The sequence below is a fragment of the Aotus nancymaae genome, unplaced genomic scaffold (genome assembly GCF_030222135.1).
Source record: "Aotus nancymaae isolate 86718 unplaced genomic scaffold, 86718_ANA_hifiasm-v0.15.2.pri h1tg000058l, whole genome shotgun sequence".
Lineage (NCBI taxonomy): Eukaryota > Metazoa > Chordata > Mammalia > Primates > Aotidae > Aotus > Aotus nancymaae.
Window position 1 is genome coordinate 43,270,518 of NW_026988472.1, and position 22,399 is coordinate 43,292,916.

The 22,399-nt window shown below is 38.8% G+C and overlaps 1 protein-coding gene across 2 annotated transcripts in view; it reads right to left on the reverse strand.

Annotated features, from left to right (window-relative positions):
• Positions 1-22,399, reverse strand: part of BMX (BMX non-receptor tyrosine kinase) — a 59,385-nt gene that overhangs the window by 2,693 nt on the left and 34,293 nt on the right. For both annotated transcript variants that reach the window (XM_012434695.2, XM_064364510.1), the window contains exons 12-18: positions 20,677-20,804; positions 18,516-18,590; positions 17,652-17,823; positions 12,166-12,382; positions 11,225-11,289; positions 7,424-7,542; positions 4,001-4,158 (exon numbers count right to left, since the gene is read on the reverse strand). In XM_012434695.2, coding sequence (XP_012290118.1) covers positions 4,001-4,158; positions 7,424-7,542; positions 11,225-11,289; positions 12,166-12,382; positions 17,652-17,823; positions 18,516-18,590; positions 20,677-20,804 — 934 coding nt within the window. The remainder of the gene's footprint in view (positions 1-4,000; positions 4,159-7,423; positions 7,543-11,224; positions 11,290-12,165; positions 12,383-17,651; positions 17,824-18,515; positions 18,591-20,676; positions 20,805-22,399) is intronic.

The window sequence follows — 22,399 nt, forward strand, 5'->3', positions numbered from 1 at the left end:
TGCGCTCCATTGGTGAGATTGTAAGAAAACAGGTACCCTCTTACATTGCTAGTGAGGCAACAGCTATGGAGAGGAGTTCATATGCTACTTTTTCTTCATAAGAGAGAAAGGGAAACAAGAAAACACACATCTATACACATGCTTGTTTTTGCATACAGAACTATCAGAAGGATGAATCAAAATCTAATGAAAATTGTGAATGTTCTTTCAATCTCTTTATGGATTGGGAAAGTCACAAAATAAAATCTAAAAAAGAAGGGAAAACCCAAGTCTATAAGCTCTGCTTATTAGATGAAGATGCTTTAACTGGATATTGTTGTCTCTGTGCAAACCTCTCTTCAGATTCTGCCACAATTCACACGCTTTTATGGACCAACCGTGAGAAGAAGGCAGTTACTCCCAACTCAGGGCCCCTGTCCATCCTATGGTGCAGTCATATTCCCAGGAGCTAGAGTAAGGAGGGCCAGGGAAGTTCTGGGCTTCAACTGAAAAACCCTTGTCTGCTCTTCTTCATCTGACAGGTGACAGCAGTAAGTCAGCCTAGTTGTAGGCAGTGACCAACTCTACCCAGACCCAGTCTGAGCCTTTAGGGCTGCCTGAGAATCTTAGACACAACATTTTTGTTTGTTGTTTTAAAAGCCTTTATTCATTTTTTCATCAGGGAAAAGGACAATCTCAATGTCAACTTGTCACCTAATCATAAATTTGTGTGAGGTCAACTACTCTGCCTGTGAACATGTATGCCAATCCCAGCAGCTAACATTGAGGCAAAGGTCCCAAAATCCAACTAACTACGCTGAATGCAAAATTCAAAGCTTTTCTTTATCCAGGTCCTCTGACACCTGGATATAAAATGGTTTCTTTTCAATGCACCAGGAGGTCCACTTTAATGACTCAGTCACATTTGGATTGACTAACACATCTAAGACACCTTTTCCACTATTCCTGTCTGAATATGGAAATGTTTACCTACTCAGTTCATGCACTAACTGTGTTAAAAATTAGATCTACTATCATGACTTTTCCTAAACTCACACAGCATTAACAGTTAACTGTAATACAACTTCCTCAGAATTCCCAAACAGAAAATATTTTGTTCAGTCTTATGGTGGCTGTGAGAAAACAGAATACAACTAAATCTTATTTTGCCACTATTTCAAATTTTAACCTAACTTTTGACCAAACTCATACCTTTCTGCCAAAATCCTTGAGTTATAACTACTTTCAATGCTCTTAAACCATAACTCCTACCAGTTTACAGTGCCCTTTCCTGTGTGCATCTGAATTTTTACCAAGAATTAAAGTCATGGTGTTATGATTACAAAGCTTTTTCTAGGTAACCACTGATTAAAACCAAAGTAATCCAAATGGCTTTCCAGAGACAGGAACGAAGCAAAAGGAGCTACTAACAATTTTACTACAATCTAGAATAAACATGGTCTACTAGAAAGCTTCCACTAATCACAACACTTATGTCTTCCTCTCAGGACAGTCTTCAGATAACCAGAGGGGGAAAAACATTATTCAAAGGTGTGGTAGAAATCTCAGTTAACAGGGAGAAGATGAAGTCTTAAGAGCATAGAATGCATCTACAAATTGGGAAAGAGGATGATGCTGGCTGGCTATTAAGGACCAGAGTTTCTCTCTATGGACTAATACTCCCTACAAAATCAACTCTGCCTTAATTATTGCTTATTTAAAATTACATTTTTACAGAGCTATATACTACCTGACGCAGAAAAGCAATTACATAAGGAAGCATTTATTTGAAGTTTAACATGAAATCGTTCGAATAAAATGTGTATAAACAAATCCACATTGAGTCATAACACAGATAGCAAAGGACAAAGTAAAAACAAAGAAAACTAATTGGCAGCTATATACAGTTGGACACAATTGTGTCGTGTACACTAGAAAGTCTTTTACAAAATAATCATCTTAGATCAACAGAAGACCAGTCTTCAATGTCATCCTGCAAGATGGGTGAGTTTAACATCTCCTCCTGTTTTCTCCAGTGTTCTCCTTTAGTATGGCTGGTCATTGTTTTGGTGATCGCCACCCCCTCAAGATGCCTTGCCATAAGTGCTCTGTTGGCCACTGTGGTCTGAATATCCCTATCCATATCCATAGTTCCCATAGTTAACATCTGGGGTAGAAAAAGGTGGGGAAATCTTATATACTGTTCCAAATGCTATAGAGTGGGAAATTACAGAGTGCTCATATTCCAGGCAATAATTTAAGGCTAAATGAAAAAATATTGTTACGTGACTCTTCGAAAGTGGGAGTCTAGGCTCAGGTACAAGAGATGAGAAACTATTTAAGTCATATGAATCAATTTATTCTTAGCACCAAGCATACTGCCTGGTGCATAGGTGCTTTGTAAATATATTAATAACTATATATTAACACAATATTAATAACAAACAAATGGCACTGTGTACCAGGCACTGTCTGAAGGATTTATAATGTTAAAATTCATTCAATCAACACAAAAATCCTATGAGGTAAGTATTACTTTACAGTGAAGCACTGGAAAATAGGTTTGTACAGGTTCATATAACTAGTAAGTGCTCAGGGAAGGATTCAACCCAGATATTCTGATGCCAGAACCCACAGGCTTCACCACTACACCGATTTGCCTTTTACTAGTGAATGAATGAATGCGGCATTAGGCACTTTGTCATTGAGGAAGTACCATATAATGATTATGAACTATGGGCTCTTAGATTAACGTTCTCAAAAGCCTCCTTTTATCATGTGACTGCTGAAAAGTCTTCAATGGCTCCTCATTGCCTATAAAAACCCAGACTCGCACTTGTCTGCTTGTTATTCACCCTTGTAGAACTTGAGCCAGACCTGCTCTTCCAAACTTAACCTCCAGCCCTTTCAACGATAGCACCAGCCTAGCATGCCATGCTCGTTCCTGCCTCCACACCTTTGCTTGTGCTGTTCTCACCTGGACACCCTTTTACAATGTCTCCACTCACATACTTAGCAAATTTTGTAGAGATTTCCTGCTTCAGATCAGGTACCAATGCATTCAGGAAGCTGCTTTCTCTCAGGAAACTGCTTTCTCTTTCCTCTGACCTCTTCTTGTATTAGGTTGGTGCAAAAGTAATTGCGTTTTTTTGCCATTGAAAGTTATGACAAAAACCTTGTCTTCCTAATTTGGGTAAATACAAGCCAAAAACCTGGTCTTTCTAATTTGGGCACATGATTATAAACTGCTTGGTGTTTTCAGTCTCACTGTTGTGGTGTGTTTGTGTGTGTATGTGTGTGTCCGTGTATCAGGACTTTGAGTTCAGTGAGGGCACAAATGGAGCCTCATACTTCCTTAACAAACCTCCATTAGTTCTATGAACTTAGCGGATGCTTTGCAAATTAATCCCATGAAACTTCAACTCCATGTCTTCCCCATAAGATACCCTTATCTTCTACCTGCATAGAATGTTTTATTCAGTATTTGGGAGGCAGAGGGAGAGAAGACAGGATAGTGTTCATAATGTGTTCCCTATGTGTGGTTAGATGTTCTCTGCTACAAATTTTCTACTTGAGTAGCTCTATAGTGTTGGACTTAAGAACAGGGACACTGGCAGTATCTATAGTGTTGCAGTTAAGAACAGGGACACTGGCACTAGCTAGCCTACTTCTTACTAGCTATGTGACCTTGCGCAAGTCACTTAACCTTTCTGGGCCTTTGTTTACTCTTCTGTTAGTTTTAGCAATGATAATACTTACCTCAGTGTGTTTCCTGATGCATAAGTAAGTTAATATTTATAATGTTCTTAGAACACTGCTGGATATAAGTTGGTGAGTAAGTTGTGTGGCACCTGCATTGCTTGTTTTAGATTGCAAACGTTTTAGGACAGGGGCTGAGGACCATTTTCTCCTGCTCCATGGCAGGTGCTTTCCCTCAGGAAAGCTTTGTCGCAGTGGTGATGCAGTACTCACCCCCGATGTGCCTGGGACCCCTTCCAGCCCACCCAGGGAATACACTTGCCTCATGCCAGCATCTGTACATGATCTGGTAGACGGTGTCCGATGCCAGGTGGGGCCGGTAGAGCCTGTGGCCCTGGGAGACCTTCAGAACCACCTGGGAGTTGTCATATAAGTCATAGGGCTGCTTCCCCAGGCTGAACACCTCCCACATCAGGATCCCTGCACCGCACCAAAGGTGGCCCAAATAAAAAAGGAAGAGAGGTGTTATCACAAAGTACAGGGTTTGTGGAGTCAGTTTCACACAACAGGTCAGGAAGGCTATGGGTCAGAGCGAGGGATCCCTGGGAAATGAGTCCCAGCGAAATGAGTGGGGCTTGGAAGGTGAGCCTGTCATCCCTTCTGGAGCCTGGGGTTTCTTCCCCATGTTCCGTGATAACTGTACATCTGTGCTTGCTGGAAAATGGGTGAATGGCAAGGGCAGCCACAGAGGAACAGCTTGGGGCCAAGATAAAATTCTTGAGCTGCTCCTGGGAATTGACCGGGATTTCATTCAGCCTCAGAGTGACAGCTGCCTGTATAGTGAGCCCCTGCCCCAACCCTTAAGAATGAGTAATTGATGACCTCACCCTTTCTGTCTCTGCTTTGGCAGCTGCATGCAACAATTTCGTTGTACAATCAGATTACCTTTCAGTGGAAATTTAAAGATAAAATCATTGACAACATTCTCCCTTCTGTTGGTGCAGTGGTTCCTAATCTTATATGGGTCAGGAGCCCTTTTGGAAATCTGATGAAAGCCACTGGGCTTCCTTTTGGAAAAGTGAATACACAGGATTTTTGTGCTTAGTTTTAGGATGTTCACAGTCCCCTAAAACTCATCCAGGAAATTGCAGACCCCAGGTTAAGAAATCTTGGTTCTGGTCATGGTGGTCAGGAGGGTGGCATTTGGGGTGAGTCAGTCATGGCCTTTGAAGTTGACTTCTGTCACTTACAGACTGGATGTTCCTTAACCCCTCTCAGCCACAGGTTCTCTGTCTATAGCATGGATTATTTGCACCTCATGGACTTCCTGTGAGGATTAAATAGGATAAAACACACAGAGCACTTAAAAGAGCACTGAGATGTTTCAAGTGCTCTCTCAATGGTGCCGATTGTGCTGTGCTGGCCAAGGTCAGAGAATTTCAACAGTCAGCCAGTTTCAAATATTTATGGTAAAGCGACCTTACAAGTTTTATGAGTGCTTTTTTCTTTTAAAACACACGATCTAAAATAACCATCCAAAAGAATGCAGTTCCCTCATAACTTTCTCTTTGGAAGGCTACATACTTATTTCAAAATATCTGTGGGGTTCTTTTTGTGGGAATTGCTATCAGAAGCCCTGATTCATTTTGGGTGTCCTCACTGGTATATATTGTTTATGAATGAAGTTAGTGTTTATAAACAGCCAGAAAATATCTGGGGCCAACTTCTATTGCATACAGTAAATAATCAAGCTGGGTAATACTATTGTTGTTCAAAACTAGCTGTAATTATTAAATAAAGGTATTGATTTTTTGTATCATTTATAATTAATGTATGATTATCAAAATTAATTTTTTAAGACAGCCTCTTGCTGTGTCACCCAGGCTGGAGTACAGTGGCACAATCTCAGCTCATTGTAACCTCCGCCTCCCAGGTTTAAGCAATTCTCATGCCTCAACCTCCCAAGTAGCTGGGGTTACAGGTGTGCACCACTGTGCCCGGCTAATTTTTGTGTTTTTAGTAGAGACAGGTTTCGGCCATGTTGGTGAGGCTGGTCTCGAACTCCTGGCCTCAAGTGATCTGCCTGCCTTGGCCTCTTGAAGTGTTGTGATTACAGGCATGAGCCACTGTACCCAGCCTCAAAACTAATTTTGGCAACAAGGTACAGAAGTTAATGGGCACAACATGGCATCAAGTATTCGCCAAAATGCTGTCTTTGTGATTTTTTTCTTTTTCTGTGTGTATTTTATCTTTTTTTTTTTTAACAATGAACCATGCCACTTTTACAAAGGGAATAGTTAGTTTTAAAAATTGTGTCACATAGAGAAACAAATGACTAATTTTTCCCCCTTTTCAAAGACAGTCTTGTGGGTGACAAGCAGTAAATCAAATTACACTTATAAACTAAGGCATGAAATAGGACTCAGTCACATTTGGATTACTTATCCTGGGTCCATCCGACAGTGATTGAAAATAGCCTTGATATTCTCACAACAGGGAAAAAATATCAGAAAATGTTGTCACAATTTAAGAATTGTTTCCCTTTTCTGGCTGGGTGTGGTGGCTCACACCTGTAATCCCAGCACTTTGGGAGGCCGAGACGGGCGAATCAGCTGAGGTCGGGAGTTCAAGACCAGCCTGACCAACATGGCAAAACGTCGTCTCTACTAAAAGTACAAAATTAGCTGGGCATGGTGGTGCATGCCTGTAATCCCAGCTACTCAGGAGGCTGAGGCAGGAGAATTGCTTGAGCCCAGGAGGTGGAGGTTGCAGTGAGCCGAGATTGCACCATTGCACTCCAGCCTGGGCAAGAAGAGTGAAAGTCCGTCTCAAAAAAAAAAATCATTTCCCTTTTCTAATGACCTTTACTAAATTTAATATAGATATCTTAGTATAAGAGTCAGCAAACTTTTTCTATAAAGGGCCACATAGTGAGCATTTTAGATTTTTTGGGTCATGCAGTATCTGTGGCAAGTACTCTGCTCTGCTGTTGTAGCACAAAATGAGCCATAGGCAATACATAAATGAATGGGCATGACTGTGTTCTAATAAAACTTTAGTTACAAAAACCAACTGACCTGGCCTGTAAGTGACAGAAGTTGACTTCAAAGGCCATGTCAGTTGGTTTTTGTAACTAAAGTTTTATTGGACCCAAATCTAAAATATAAATTTTAACAGAGAGGAGACTACTTGAAACTAGGTACAAGCCAAAGAAAGTATCAAGTCATGTGTGGTGTTCACGCTAGGAATTGGTCAACTTAGAAGGGAATGGCTAACACATTACTTTCATGCAGACAATCGATGACTCTTCAACTCTTTGGGCTTAGCAAAAACTCAAATTTAGCTTTCAATGACTCCTTTTAAAAAACTGTTTCAAATCTTCACTGGAAAAACTTTCATCCTCTTAGATGTTTCCAAAGACAAGGTCTTAACTGTGTTGCCCAGGCTGGACTTGAACACCTGGGCTCAAATAATCCTTCCACCTCAACTTCTGAGTAGATTTATCCCCATTGATTTTATGAGAAAGTGCTAGCAGGATGTAAATTACAAAATGTGCGGAAGACATCCTAATGCCAAACCCAAGACAATAAATCACCTTCTTCAACCACTTGCTTGTCTCAGGCTGTATGTGTAATTTTGCAAGCGTTCAAGGCCCTTTTAAAATGGATGTTGCTACTCTTGTGGTTTCCTGTTGTGGAAGTCATCTTACGAAACAGGGCCAGGTCCTATGTGGCCACATCCTTACCGAATGCCCATACGTCTGACTTGCTGCTGTATTTGAAGTAATGAAACACCTCTGGAGCTGACCATTTGACCGGAAATTTTGTTCCGACTGAACTGACATACTGGTCATCAAGAACATACCTATGGGGGAAAACACATCAATACAGACCTTGAGCTGTGGTGGTACAGGCCGATGAAGGACAGAGAAGCCACCCAGGGTCTCAGTGGATTGCCTCAGCTTCTGGAACTTTTCCTTCCTTTCAATGTGTGGGCTTAGCTGGAGGCTGCTTATGATTCGTAAGCATTTTAAAAATGATATCTAACTGAATAAGCAAAACCTGAAGGTAAAATGTTCGGTAAATATAAAAAAATACAAAAAAGTAAAAATAAAATTACTTAGAAACCCACCCTAAAGATAACCTGTAATTCTATCACTCAAGGCACATTTTTGTTTGTACTTTCTGATCATATTTCCCATATATATAAGTTGAATAAAATTGGGTTTCTGTTATATTGAGATTTGCTTTTATTTTTCCTTTAATGGTATATCCTGAGCATTTTTCCATGTGGTTACATTTCTACTGCAGCATCATGTTTAATAACTGAATAATATTCCCTCTTATTATTCCTTCTTATGGAAGGAATTAAACATAATTTTTTTAACTAGTTAGATTGCTTCTAATCTTCTGCTGTTATGAATAATGATGAACAAAAATATTCTATGGAGATATCAAAACCAAAATACATGTTCAAGAATGTTCACTAAACTCCTTGTTTGTAATAATGATAAAATGAAAGCGACCTCAATGTTCCCCGTGTTGAGGAGTAATTAAATATATTATGGCACGTTAATACAATAGAATAGCATGTAGTCATTAAAAAATGAGATAACTCTTCTTTACCAAGATAAAAAGATGCTCATGGTATATGGTTATATGCAAAAGCAAGTGTGTATAATGTAGTTCCATTTTTTTGTGGGAACAAATAGTAAAAGTGCATATTTGTGTATATGATTGGATACACCTAAGAATGAGGTCTGAAAGGATACCCACCAAACATTGGAGCAGTGGTTACTCCTAGCACTGAAAATGAGGGGCAAATTCTGTCAGAGTAGGTAGCTAGGCAGACAAGAGCAGGGCAGGAGAGGTCCCCCACCCCCAACCCAGGAATGTTAGGTGACCATCACGTGATAGTCAGGCAGTTGTGAACCATCTCTCTAAAATAATAATTGGTCGCAGGTGGCTCCAGGGAAAGGCAGTCTCTCAATAGATAAAAAATACCTGAAGCTGGTGATCAACAGCTTCCTGATAAGATCTCAGGAGTTGGGCAACCGGGGTCAAACATGCACACTAAGAGGCAAAATGATGGAGTTTAACTGGTATACGACCTTCCTCTAGAAATACTCGACTGGTGAAAGAAAAATGCCTCAAATGAGCATGCACACAACCTAAGTAAAGACACTGTGCATGCTGCCCCTCCCAAGTGCTGGCAGACTACTGCTCATACAGACAGCTTCCCCAAGGGAAGAATCAGGCGAGAAGAAATGCAAACCCTTTAATTATGCCAATGTATGAAACCCTAAGCCAAAGGCCAAACAGGGAGTTGGATCTCTCAAGTTGCCCTCTTGGCCCTCTTCCAAGTGTACTTTACTTCCTTTCTGCTCCAAAACTTTTTAATAAACTCTCGCTCCTGCTCAAAAACTTGCCTTAGTCTCTCACTCTGCCTTATGCCCCTCAGACGAATTCTTTCCTTTGAGGAGGCAGGAATTGACTTGCTGCAGACCTGTATAGATTCACTGCTGCCAGCAATTCTACTTTATACACTACTGCTATTTTTCTTATAATAAATACACATTATTAATAGTATTAATAAAAGAAAACATCATATATTTGCCCACAAAAACCACAACAAAAACAAACACATAATGACTCTTAGAGAAAATAGAACAACAGAAATTATGGCAATTGGAATTTTGGATATAATTTACACACCAAGTGTTTTAGAGATCTCACTGTAATTTAAAACAGCTGGTTGGAAAGATCATTATTTTAAATATTAACAATAGTATTAATAAACTACACTTTCGTAAGATTACATACAGTACCTTCCGTATTTTCTCCCCAGAACCCCTCAGCTCCCCAGACACTACCAGATACCCAGACACTACCTTGGCACACTCCTGGTTTGGGGATGCTTGTGGCTTAAACCTTCCTTCAAACTAGTAGGAGCAAATTAAGTCACAGGCATCTAATTGATGTGGCCACAGAGCTTCATAACCAATGGGCCCTGGTACATGGCTTTCAGGATCTCTTACTCAGAATAAGATCTCTTGTCTCCCTTTTCTGAAGCTGCAGAGAACATGACAGCGTGTTCCCCGGATGCTGGCATAGCAGCCAATATTCCTGCTTTTAGAGTAAAGGTGGGGATCAGTTCCCTTGACCTGGGAGCTTCTCCCTGCTTTAAGGACCTGTGAGCAGATTTTTGTTTCTTGCCCTTGAGAAAGCTACACATTTGGAGTGTCAGTGTAGGGGACTCAGTGTATGGTGGTTGAAGTGATGGTAGCTAGTACACAACTAAAAGGACATCTTGCCAATATTTAGGGCTCCCAGAAGAATTACCATGGCTTTCATGGTACGTGCCACAGGGGTCAAAAAGCACCCCCTAACACTGAATTTTGGAGAAGACATTAAAAAATAGATCCTCCTGTGGCATTTTAGGGCCGTGTTTGCTAAATATAAACCTGGCCTTGCTCAACTCTTCAGATCTTTTCAAAACTGCATCATTCCTCTTCAGAATCACATGAGCTTATGTTGAGTCAACACGACTTTATAGTTGTATTTTGTCTCAGTATCAGGGATATCTACTTACCCTCTAGATGAAACTGTGGGCATTTTGAGGGCAGAGACTATCCTATTCATATCAGTATCTCCTGCAGGACTGAGGTATTCAGTAGGCATTCAATAAATGTTGAATAGAGAGGTCAATGTGTGTATCTTCATTTTCTATGTAAAACTATGAAAATTTGCTCTGAGGCTTAAATAGTATTAGGATTCAGGATTAAGGTAAAAGAAGACTTTAACAAAACTATCATAATCAAAATAATTGTCCCAAATCATTAATTGATGGTAGAATGCCCACCAAGAGAATCTCAGAGTCTAGTTTTATGCCTTACTTTGTGATGCAGAAAATCTAATGATGTGACAATAAAAATTTTCCTAGTGTGAATCCTCTGCCCATTTGAACATCAGGTTTTTTGAAATGAAAAACAGAAAAAAACTGGCAGATCCTTGATTGAGTTAACAAATTATAAATATTTATCCATTCATTTTTAATAGCTAAATAGTACTCCAAAATGCTTGAGGGGATGGATACCCCATTCTCCATGATGTGATTATTTCGCACTGCATGCCTATATCAAAACATCACATGTACCCCATAAATATATGCACCTACTATGTACCCACAAAAATTAAAAATTTATAATTTAAAAGAAAGTAAAAAAATCAAATAATGTGGCTGTAACATATTGTATTTAAATTTAGGATCTTTCATGGAATTTATTTAGAAGTTTAGAAAGTATCAGATTGTTGAAGGAACTAAAAGTGACTTCAGATAATTTCTGAAGAACAATCCCATCTTATAAGTCAAGAAATAAGGTCAAACATGTTTCACAGGTAGTTAGAGGCAGTATGGGAGGAACTTAGGTTTCTAAGCCCCTAACTCAGAACACCTGCTATATCCCCACAAGGCCTTCAATTTTGATGGTGTTCAAAAGTGAATGGAAATCCCCCTTTCACTGGTTGCCCTTTTGGAATTGGCTTACCTTGTCATTCCAAAGTCAGATACTTTCACAGAGAGATCACTGTCCACCAAGCAGTTACGAGCAGCCTTTAAAGGAAAAACAAAATCACCAAGTAGTGAAAGTGACCAAGAATCTCCTGACACAGAGTCAGACATTTTCCTCCTCTTCAGTAGAATTGTCAGCAAATTCTAAGATTACCTAGCATAACCCCCAAATGCTTTAGAGTTGTCTTTTCTTTCCTTTGCAATTTTCAATTTTTCAAAATAAAAATGTTCTCCCATGAGTACTTTCAACCAAGCATCCATCCTTGTCAAACAACATGAAAAGGTATTACATCTTAAACACAGAATCTTAGCTTATTGAGGAAAGATGAGAAATTTCTAGAATCTCCCTTTCCACCACCAGATACTGTGCATTCACACCTCTTTGAAGTCATAAACGTTGCACCTGCGATTTAGGGAACGTGCTGGCCTAGTGTGCATGCAGGTCTACTGTTCAGCGCAAGGAAATCTCTAAAGATAAATCCCAGTGATACCAAACACAGCACTCCCAGCTCCCATCGTGATCCAAAGACACACAAATTTTATTTTATTTATTAATTTTTTTATTTTCAGTTATTGCATCAAATGACTGCTTTAGAAGTAAGCCCTTCCTGAAATAAAGATCAACTTGGGCTTAATGGTTCTGAGAAACACTAAATTGGCCAAAGTCTTTCCTTTCCATCTGTTCTCCTTCATACCACAACGCAGCTATGTAGAGATTAACAACTTATTTTATTCTCACTGTTCTTTCCATACTTCAAATATTTTTACATTGATTTTTGTAAAAATGTCATTTGCTTAAGCAAGTCCCAAGTGAGCAAAGTAAAAGTGAAGATGCCCTTCTTGCCTTCCCTACCAGTGACTCCATCCCCAGAAGTGGGAGCCATTTTCCAGTGGCCAAATTCCAACGGTTTTGCTTACCAAGTCCCTGTGTATGAATTGGTGGCTCTCCAAGAACGCCATGCCTTCACAAACATCGTAGCACATTTCTAAGAGCTGGGAAGGTTCAAGTCCTTTTCCGTAACTCTTCAGGTAATTCAGCAAGCAGCCATTGGTTATATATTCAGTTACTATGTATATGGGATATTCCTTTGAACACACTCCATAGAATTTAACCAGCTTGGGATGGTTGAGTTTCCTGGAAATAACAGATTTTCAAATTTCAATGCTCCACACTCCATTTTCTACATGTATTGAAAAAGAGTTGCTCTCAGATTCCTGTTTGTTTTAATTTCCCCCCTTTTCACTTAAACAGAGAAAGAGAGGGAAAAGTTTAGGATCTTATATTGCAATTACAATTAGCTTTGGAGGCAAAAAAAAAAAAAAAAAAAATGCTGCCTCATATCAGATGTTGGTGACTCCAGCAGCAATTTAGCAGTTTGTGGCTACTGTATTCAGCTTTCCTACAGAGAATCAGGGTAGCAATGGTTTGTTGCACTGGAAACCCTGTTTAGTCTCATGGCATCTTGGGAACTTCCATGACTTATTTAGAAGAAACCACACTCTAAGAACAATCACTTCCATTTTACTAACTTTCACATCTAAATATTTCATTCTATAAAAAAGTATACCAGAATATGGAGGATATAGGTTAAATGAAAATATTGCCATGTTAGGGAAGTCAGATGAGGTTTGATTTTTCTTTCCGTTTTTAAAAAAATCATTTTACATTGTTTTCATTATTTTTTAATAATAAATATATAAAATTCCAGATGATGTAGCACTTTTGGTAGGTCATGGTGGTATGGACATTGTTTTTTTTCATGAGATAATTTTCATTTTATTACGGCAGATGGTTTTACCGTACCTCTTCCCAGTGCCCTTTTTAAAATGAGGAAGTTAAGTACAAGAAAATGGAGGGTAATGTAGCTATGGGCTATTTATTTAGTAATCAGATGTTCCAGATGGAGAGTATTTAATCTTGCGATTGAAGAGTCCTTAGTACTTCTTATTAATCTAAGTAATATCAATCCTAAATTTTGTACTAGCCTAGTGCTTAAAAGAAATCAAGCAAAGCTTGTTGTGAAGTGTGATTCTCTTACCATAATTACCTTTTTCATGATGTCTTTTCTCATCTCTCTTGATTTTTTTTTCCATTTTTGAGATGCACAGGTTGAGCTAAATGTCTAACGGCGTCTCTAGCAGTGTGCTGCCCTATCACCTTTACCTCACACAGCTCACGAACTGCTGCTTTTACTCTCTTGCTGTCTTCACGGTTAAGCATAAAGCTTTTGAAAGTACTTAGTAACTCCAATTACTCCTTCTTCTCCGTTCTACACTGTATTTCAGTGATTTGGACACATTTTTGCATTGGCATGTACTTTACTCTTACATTCTGAGCTGACTCTGAGTGATCCATTGTACAAACAAACCGTGCTTTAGTGCAGTTGTTAATGAGTTTGGAGGTATTAGCCTTGTTGGGGAGATTAGTCTTTTGTCTGTAATATGAATTACAAATAATTTTGCTCAGTTTGTCATTTGTCTTTTAGTTTGCATAGGGTTTTTATTTTTTGTTCCAATGCAGAAGTTGATTTTTAAAATTTTTAAAAATTTTACATTATACTTTAAGTTCTGGGATACATGTGCAGAATGTGCATGTTTGTTACATAGGTATACATGTGCCATGGTAGTTTGCTGCACCCATCCACCTGCCATCTACATTAGGTATTTCTCCTAATGCTATCCCTCCCCTACCCCCTCCCTCCCCTTCAACAGGCCCCAGTGTGTGATGTTCTCCTCCCTGTGTCCATGTGTTCTCATTGTTCAACTCCCACTTATGAGTGAGAACATGAGGTGTTTGGTTTTCTGTTCCTGTGTTAGTTTGCTGAGAATGATGAAACCATCATCATCCATGTCCCTGCAAAGGACATGAACTCATTCTATTTTACGACTGGATAGTATTCCATGGCGTATAATGTGCCACATTTTCTTTATCCAGTCTATCATTGATGGGCATTTGGGTTGGTTCCAAGTCTTTGCTATGGTAAATAGTGCTGCAATAAACATATGTGTCCATGTGCCTTTATAGTAGAATGATTTGTAATCCTTTGGGTATATACCCAGTAATGGGATCGTTGGGTCAGATAGTATTTCTGGTTTTAGATCCTTGAGGAATCGCCACACTGTCTTCCACAATGGTTGAACTAATTTACACTCCCACCAACAGTGTAAAAGCATTCTTATTTCTCCACATCCTCTCCAGCATCTGTTGTCTCCAGATTTTTTAATGATCTCCATTCTAACTGGCATGAGATGGTATCTCATTGTGGTTTTGATTTGTATTTCTCTAGTGACCAGTGATGATGAGCTTTTTTTCATATGTTTGTTGTCTACATAAATGTCTTTTTTTGAGAAGGGACACTCAGTTTTTACAAGCTCATTAATTTGTTCTTATATGATTAATCTATTTTTTTAACAATTTAAAGGATGATTCTGTAATGTTCAAGTGTGTAAAGAAATCCAAATTTAACATGTGAACTTTTAAATATTTTAATAAGAATTTATTAAATTTTTAGTTATTTTCTTCCTTCTTAGTTTAACTATAGGGACAATGCTTATCAAGTCACTCAAGGTGATGAGCTTGGGGGTGTTCATGTTTTAGCAGTTTCAGAGACCTGCATGGTACCCAACACTGCTCCCTTCAAAGGGAAAGCTTGTGATGGCACAAAGGTCCATCACCAAATAAAGGAATATTCCTTGAACAAATTCAGTCTTTGCCCAGGCGGCTCAAAGTGGGGACACCATATTAACTGATACCTCCCAGATGATAGGCTTCAGTTGAACCCCTTTATTTGGGATTTGACTTTTTCCTATTGTGGCACTGTTGGACATTATTCTTTGATTAGATTTTTAAATTTTTTAAATGACTTCTTATGATTTTTTTTATGGATCCCAGCTCAGTAACGGCAAAAATATGTTTTAAAGTTATACCAAGACACAGGGGTTACACCATGAGCCTGTAAGCGTGAGAAAAATCTGAGTGAGAAACTTTCTGCCAGATTTTTCTGTCCTATAAAAGGAGGATATCAAGGGCCCCCTGCCCAGTTTTATGACAATCCAAGCAACACAGGCAGAATCAGTTACATAATTGCAGACACCAGTGCAAAATGAAAATGCAGGAATCCTTGTTTAAAAATCACAAAGTATTATTTCAAGATGGCAACAGCAGAGCATTAAACCAAGCACAGGGCCCTTATAGGTACTGGGGCCCCTTGTAACTGTTCAGATCTCATATGCTCATGAAGCCAGCAGGGGCCAAAGGCCTACTATATTCACATAGCATCTCTGCTTCCACATAATTCTGCAATTATGGTAAAAGTGATTGTTCTGACTTTTCTGGTTCCTTTGGTTTCCATAAAAGTATGACTAATGAGGCCAGGTGCAGTGGCTCACGCCTGTAATCCCAGCACTTTGGCAGGCCAAGACAGGCGGATCACAAGGTCAAGAGATCGAGACCATCCTGGCCAACATGGTGAAACCCCATATCTACTAAAAATACAAAAATTACTCAGGCGTGGTGGCACATGCCTGTAGTCCCAGCTACTTGGGAGGCTGAGGCAGGAGAATTGCTTGAACCCGGTAGGCAGAGGTTGCAGTGAGCCAAGATTGCACCACTGCACTCAGCCTGGTGACAAAGTGAGACTGTTTCAAAAAAAAAAAAAAAAAAAAAAGACTAAAGAAATGGACCCTAGAATGTCTGCCTGGGTTTGTAGCTCCACTTTCCCCCCTCCCCCGCTTTTTTTTGCCACGGAGTTTTACTCTGTCACCAAGGCTGGAGTGCAATAGCACGATATTGGCTCACTGCAACCTCTGCCTCCCAGGTTCAAGTGATTATCCTGCCTCAGCCTCCCAAGTAGCTAGGACTACAGGCACGCACCACCATGCCCAGCTAATTTTGTATTTTTAGTAAAGATGCGGTTTCACCATATTGGTCAGGCTGGTCTTGAACTCCTGACTTCGTGATTCGCCTGCCTTGGCCTCCCAAAGTGCTGGGATTATCGGCGTGAGCCCCCGTGCCTGGCCTGCTTTTCCACTTTTATCAGCTTGTTGACTCTGGACAAGTTATTTAACATTTCTGTGCTTCAGTTTCGTGTAAAGCTAAGATAACAATGGTACAATCCTCATAGGTTTCTTATGGGGATTGAGTGAGTTAATATTGATAAAGTGCTTAGAGAAATGCCTGTAAACACTGTACAGCATAACTGTTTGAGTAAAAATTTTAAAAGTGCTCTCAATCTCTAGCAGGCTAGGATTTTTAAATTTCAACTATTTTTGACCAGAAACCTGCTATAACATCATTTTTCATACCATACTGATTGATTCTGTAAAAGTAGAGTGACCAACTGTCTTCATTTGCCTGGGGCTGAGAGGTTTCCTGGGACACAAGACTTCTAGTGCTAAAACCTCCTAGACCTTGGCAAACCGGAATGGTGGTCACTCTACAAAATCTGATTTACTATTTTGTCAAGAAGAGGGAGAAATATATATATATATATATATAGATGACAGAGAGAGAGAGAGAGAGAGAGAGAGAGAGAAGACACAGAGGCAAAGAGAACACATATGTATTGCCAAGAATTGAAGACTGTTGTGATGGGAGCTGAGACACATTAGGAAGAGTACTTTCATTTATCAGGTGAGAAGTAGGGTGAGAAAGGGATTTTTATTAGACTGTATGGAAGGTACCAAGAAGGAAAAGGATATTGTTGGTAGAGCATTAGTTTTCAGTACTGCATTAGTTCTGGGTGGTAGCCCCACTCTGTTCTTCATCCCACCATACACCTCTCCACAGGGCAAGGAGGCCACAGGGCAAAGGAGACATGCCTACTTAGAGCCTATATGTCTCTTTCTCAGCCACCCTTGGAGAACCAGGACTCTGAAATCCCCTGTCCATGTAGTCCTGAGACCTCTTTCAGGACCTGTGCTGACTCTTCCTTGAGGGGTCTGCCCCCTTAAGGGTAAAACATGCTACCCCTAGCCAAGATCATTAGCCACTAGATAATTGTTTGTGGGAGACAAAAAGGGAGCTTGTGTGTACTGAATGCTGCTTGCACATAACTACTGAGGCCCCTTATAGTGTAGGACGGAGTTGGGAGTGGGAGGAGAAGAGGGAGGGGTGGAGTTTGGAGGACCACAGACCAGAGGCTGGTTTCTTTGTAGAGTCTTGGGAATTCTAAATTTGAATATGGCCTTTCAGGTTGTTTTGAAGGTATATTTGCCAAAGTAGGAGCATAAGACTGATTTGATTTAACAGTCGGTTAGTTCAATTTGTAACTTCTAAATATTTATGTCCATGAAACAGCATGTGGACTTTTGCTCCAGGCCTTGCAAAGGTTAAGGGCAGGCCTATTAGTGTTAATGTCCTCCCATGATGAGGGCTAAACAGCCATTCCTTAGGAAAAACTTACATCATAGTCTGGGCCTCCTGAAAGAATTCATCTTCCGACATGGAGCCCTCCTTGATCATCTTAACAGCAACATCATACTGCCCCTTCCACTTGCCCAGCTGGACCACTCCAAACTGGCCACTTCCCAGCTCCTTCAACAGCGTAATCTCTTCTCTTTTCAGTTCCCAGATTCCTAACAAGGCAAGACGGACATTCTTTAGGATGAGCATAGAAAGTTTTGGGTCTAACAGCTTCCGAAGTGATTTTCTCTCCAGTGGGAGTTTCACAGTGACAATATAAATAAGGCTTTTTATTTTAAGTTGATAAATTTAAAAAACCCTTAATGATGCAATCTTGTGGCCACATGATAATGGGACCAGGATGACACTATTCTTGAAGTAGCTACAGTTATTTGACAAGAAGGCTCAGAGTAAAAACAATTTGCCTACCAGAGGTATCTTGGAGAGGCTCAGCACCAAAATGTACTCAATGTCCTTAGGTTGGTGAAACATTGTTAGATTTTTTTTAATAAAACAAATTAAACTGTGATCTATGTGGATGTGATCATCTTAACATACAAGGTTAAATACTGGCTCTGCCGAGTGGGCACAAAATCCAGGAAAAAGGAAGGACAGACAATGGGGTGCTGGAAGCTAATGATGGGATCTAATAAGAGAAAACAAATTGATGATCTTTTTGGTGGTGCTAGAAGCTTACAGATTTAGGTTGAGAGAATTTTTATTTTTAAAGGAAATCCTTCCTGATACGATCTGAACAGAGACCTCCTTCCTGTCTTTCCTCCTTTTTTTCCCCAGTAAATTAACCATATATTTCAACCAAAAATTATGGAAAATCAAGTTTAAGAGCCCAAGAATGTACCCATACCATTTCCCAGGGACACAGAGTCAGGGACCTTGTTGGCCTTTGTTGACACAGGGTGGCGGAGCCGTGTGATCATGCCTGCAATGGAATCAGCATCATATCATCACATTGTTACATCATATCCCATCACATTACATAATATTGGCTCACAACTAGTCTCTCTCCAAAGTAGCTGAAAAGGCAGAGTTAAGAATATTGTGATGCAGAGAGAGAATCCATTCATGTTGTAGTTGTATTAATTTGCTTAACTTGACTAATTAGCTCAACTAATTAGCAAAAGTTAAACGAATAAAACACTATATGTGATTTTTAAAAATCCCATAGAAATTAGTCGCTTGATGGAATCTTTTAAAATCCACCCCCTACTTTTTTGCTATCTCTTTACAATCCAATTCTTAAATATGTATACACATAGCACAAACATTTGACAAAAAATTCAAGCAATACAGGAGATAAAAATAATAAGCCATATGAATTTTTAAAAACTGAGCCTATTACTAGGTTTCAATAAATGGTCATTTTAATTGTTTATATTGAGTTATGGTAAAACTGGGGTAAAATAATTATAAAATTTAATAGTGGCTTGAAATGGCCCATTAAAAATATATGTATATATGTTTTTTGCTTTAAATGTGAAATGCTCTCCAAGTCAGGGGACCTAGCACACATGTACTTTCCCCTCCTTCCTTTTTCTATATATTTGTCTGATTCTTATATGAGTAGTCTCCAAATTTTTAAAATCCTTCACTTTTATCTTTTTTTTTGTTTCTCTGCTTGATAAAAATCCTTCACCTTTAATCAGCTAAATTAATTAATTAAAATGTAAAAACTAGTACATTTCTATAAAATATATATTTGGTGTGGATTATAAAAATACACTCACAAACAGAAAATGTAAGAGAATGAGGTAAAAATCCAAATCTAAATAGAAGTCTTAATATTTTCTTCAGATATCCTGTGAAGTTTTCTGTGCATCCTCTGCAGTGGAATCATTCCACTTAGAGAAGTCTCTTTGTACAATACCTTTTCCAAAAGGTACTTCTGAGGTACTACAGGTTAAAATAAACAATTGAGGAAATTGGGGCAAAAGAAACACAACAGTAAGAACCAAAATGAAAGCCAGAAGTGTGGCCGATTCGCCTACATGCATGCAATCAAGTCCTATAAAGCAGCACAAATTTAATGCTGAGCTTATGGCTTATTTTTAATCACTGTTAGAAATTCATCCAGTCACTGCTCTTAAGTGGCACTATTCTAGAAAACAGAGGGTATTTCTAGATGTATTTCCACCAGTTGATTAGGAAAAAATTTAGAAGACTAATAGCACCCAGTGTTGATGAGGATGAGAGAAATTGTTGTTACTGGAATTGTACATTTCTGAAAAGCATTTGGCAATCTGTACATTTTGAGCATTCTTAGCCTTTGTCTCAGAAATTCCATTTCTAGGGATTTGGCTATAGAACCAGTCATATGGATGGACAGAGCTATGCATACAGAATTGTGCACAGAAACATCTATTATAGCATGAAAATATTGAACATGATCCAACTGCTAATCAATAGAGGGCTAGATGAATAAATTATGGGGTAACTATATGATAGAATTCTATGCACTTGTTAAATAGACCTAAGTAAACTCCTTGTATTTGCATGAAAAGACCTCTAAGACATGTTGAGTAAAGAAAGCAAGCTGAACAATATGTGTAGAATGATCTCATCTCTGTAAAAATGTAATATGTATACATAAACATAATTTCTATTTATATATGTAATAATTAGTAAGTGCTAGTATCAGCATGCAAAAAAACCCTGTCATAATAGACAATTGGTCCATATATCCAATGATATCTATATTTCCATAATATTTTACATTTATAATCCTCTTGTTTTATACACAGAAAAACCCTACAAATATTTTTATAAAGAGAATTTCTCTTTCTAAGTCACCCAGTTTACTTAATTTCATTCTTTCTGGCATTAAGGAAGGCATCATGTTATATTCCTGGAAATGTAAGTTTAAAATTATGATAGGCAAAGGACTTGAGAGCATTTTTCCTACTTTAATTGTTCCTTATATAATTAAGACTATCAGGAGGATCAGTAGTAGCCAAGAAAATTGGTATTTATCAACAAGGGTCCATAAAAGAAAAATTAAAATAAATTACCTGCTGAATTGTGTTGATGATAATGAATAAGCTTTGGAATGGAATCAAAACAGTAGTTTTCTGCCAGGTATAATTTGTTCTCAGCATTTGTATGCACATGGTAATGTTTGACAGTTCCTTTTTTATCACTAATAACAGAAAGAATGTTAGAACATTTTAAATAAACAACTGAAGCTTGATTAAGCAAGGGTTAAATAATTATTTTAGATGCATTTGCAAATTTTGAAGAGGGAAGTTAGTGAGGGTTTATCAGTCTTGATATCTGGTGTTTTTCTCAGTGTTGACATCTGGTGTAACCATAACAGTAATTATGGAAGACAGTTCTCTGAACTCAATGTATCTTTTTGTGCACATATAGAATTCATGTACAGTAAAATTCCACCTTTCCAGGCTTCTCTTCCCTTAGTAAGTGTATAAAATTGGAATCTTTCTTTGATGATCGAGAGACTTGTAGTTCTTCAGGATCATTATTCTGAACAGAAATTCTCTAATAGGATAATAATGGAGGTGGAAATGAGGGAGGTAAAGGTAATTAGGCTGTTGGGTATTCTCACCCCAAAATATGGGAGGGAGGCTCTTTTGGGAGTGAAGCATGCAGGATGAAGTAGGTGGGGATGTCTTTTAATTCCTCATGTGAACGTGTACCTTCTCCACATAAAACACTTTTTTCTTTTCCTCTGCTTTTATAAAATAATGCTGAATTGATGCACGTTGATTTAAGCTAATCAGGAATAATACACCTGTCTTAGATTGTAGCCAGTGACATAGTGATCAAGAATCAGGCTTTGAGTTCAGTTTCATCACTTGCTAGCTACCCTATGTGGTTATGCTTGGCATATAAGAAACAGTTAATAAACTGTTGCTGTATAGCAAACTAACAGAGGAGCAGAAAACCAAATGCCACATGCTCCTACTTGTAAGTGGGAGCTAAATGATGAGAACACATGGACACATAGTGGAAAACAGTAGACACTGAGGCCTACTTGAGGATGGAGGGTGGAGGGTGGGAGGAGAAAGAGGAGCAGAATAAATGACTATTGGATACCAGGCTTAGTACCTGGGTGATGAAATAGTCTCTATAAGAAACCCCCATGACATGAATTTACCTATATAACAAACCTGCACATGTACCCACAAACTTAAAAGCTAAAAATATTAAAAATTGTTGTTGTAACATCAACTGAGTAAAAATTGCAAGTATAAAAGGAGAAAGGGTTCTTCTCTTTGCTGCAAATGTTTAATCAGCCTTTGGTGACAGCATACAATTCACCAAAGGCCATTGATAAGGTTTCATAAAAGAGGGCTTTTGTAATCATTTCATTTTTTTCCTATTTGCTGATTTATCTATCTGACTACCTTAAAAAAATGAATCTGGAGTCAAGAAACTCGACTAGGAGGACATCTGACACCAGGTTTCTCTGAAACTGCAGCACCAGAGGGCCACAAAGCTTTTGATACTCAGTAAACAAAGTTTTCTCCTGATTCTTACTAGGTTGGCTTTAGCCAGCATCCAGGTGTTACCAGGCGCAAAATAATATGAGATACACTGGGCACATGGATTCTGGCATTAGAAAGTGCTGTTGGACAACTCAAAGTACATCCTGTTATCTCAAGTGTAGGTAGGCACTCTGTAAAAAAAATCCAAAATAAAGTAACATTTCTATTACTTAATTATTATAAATCTACATATATGCACTGTGGGGTAAAGCACATGGGGAAGGCA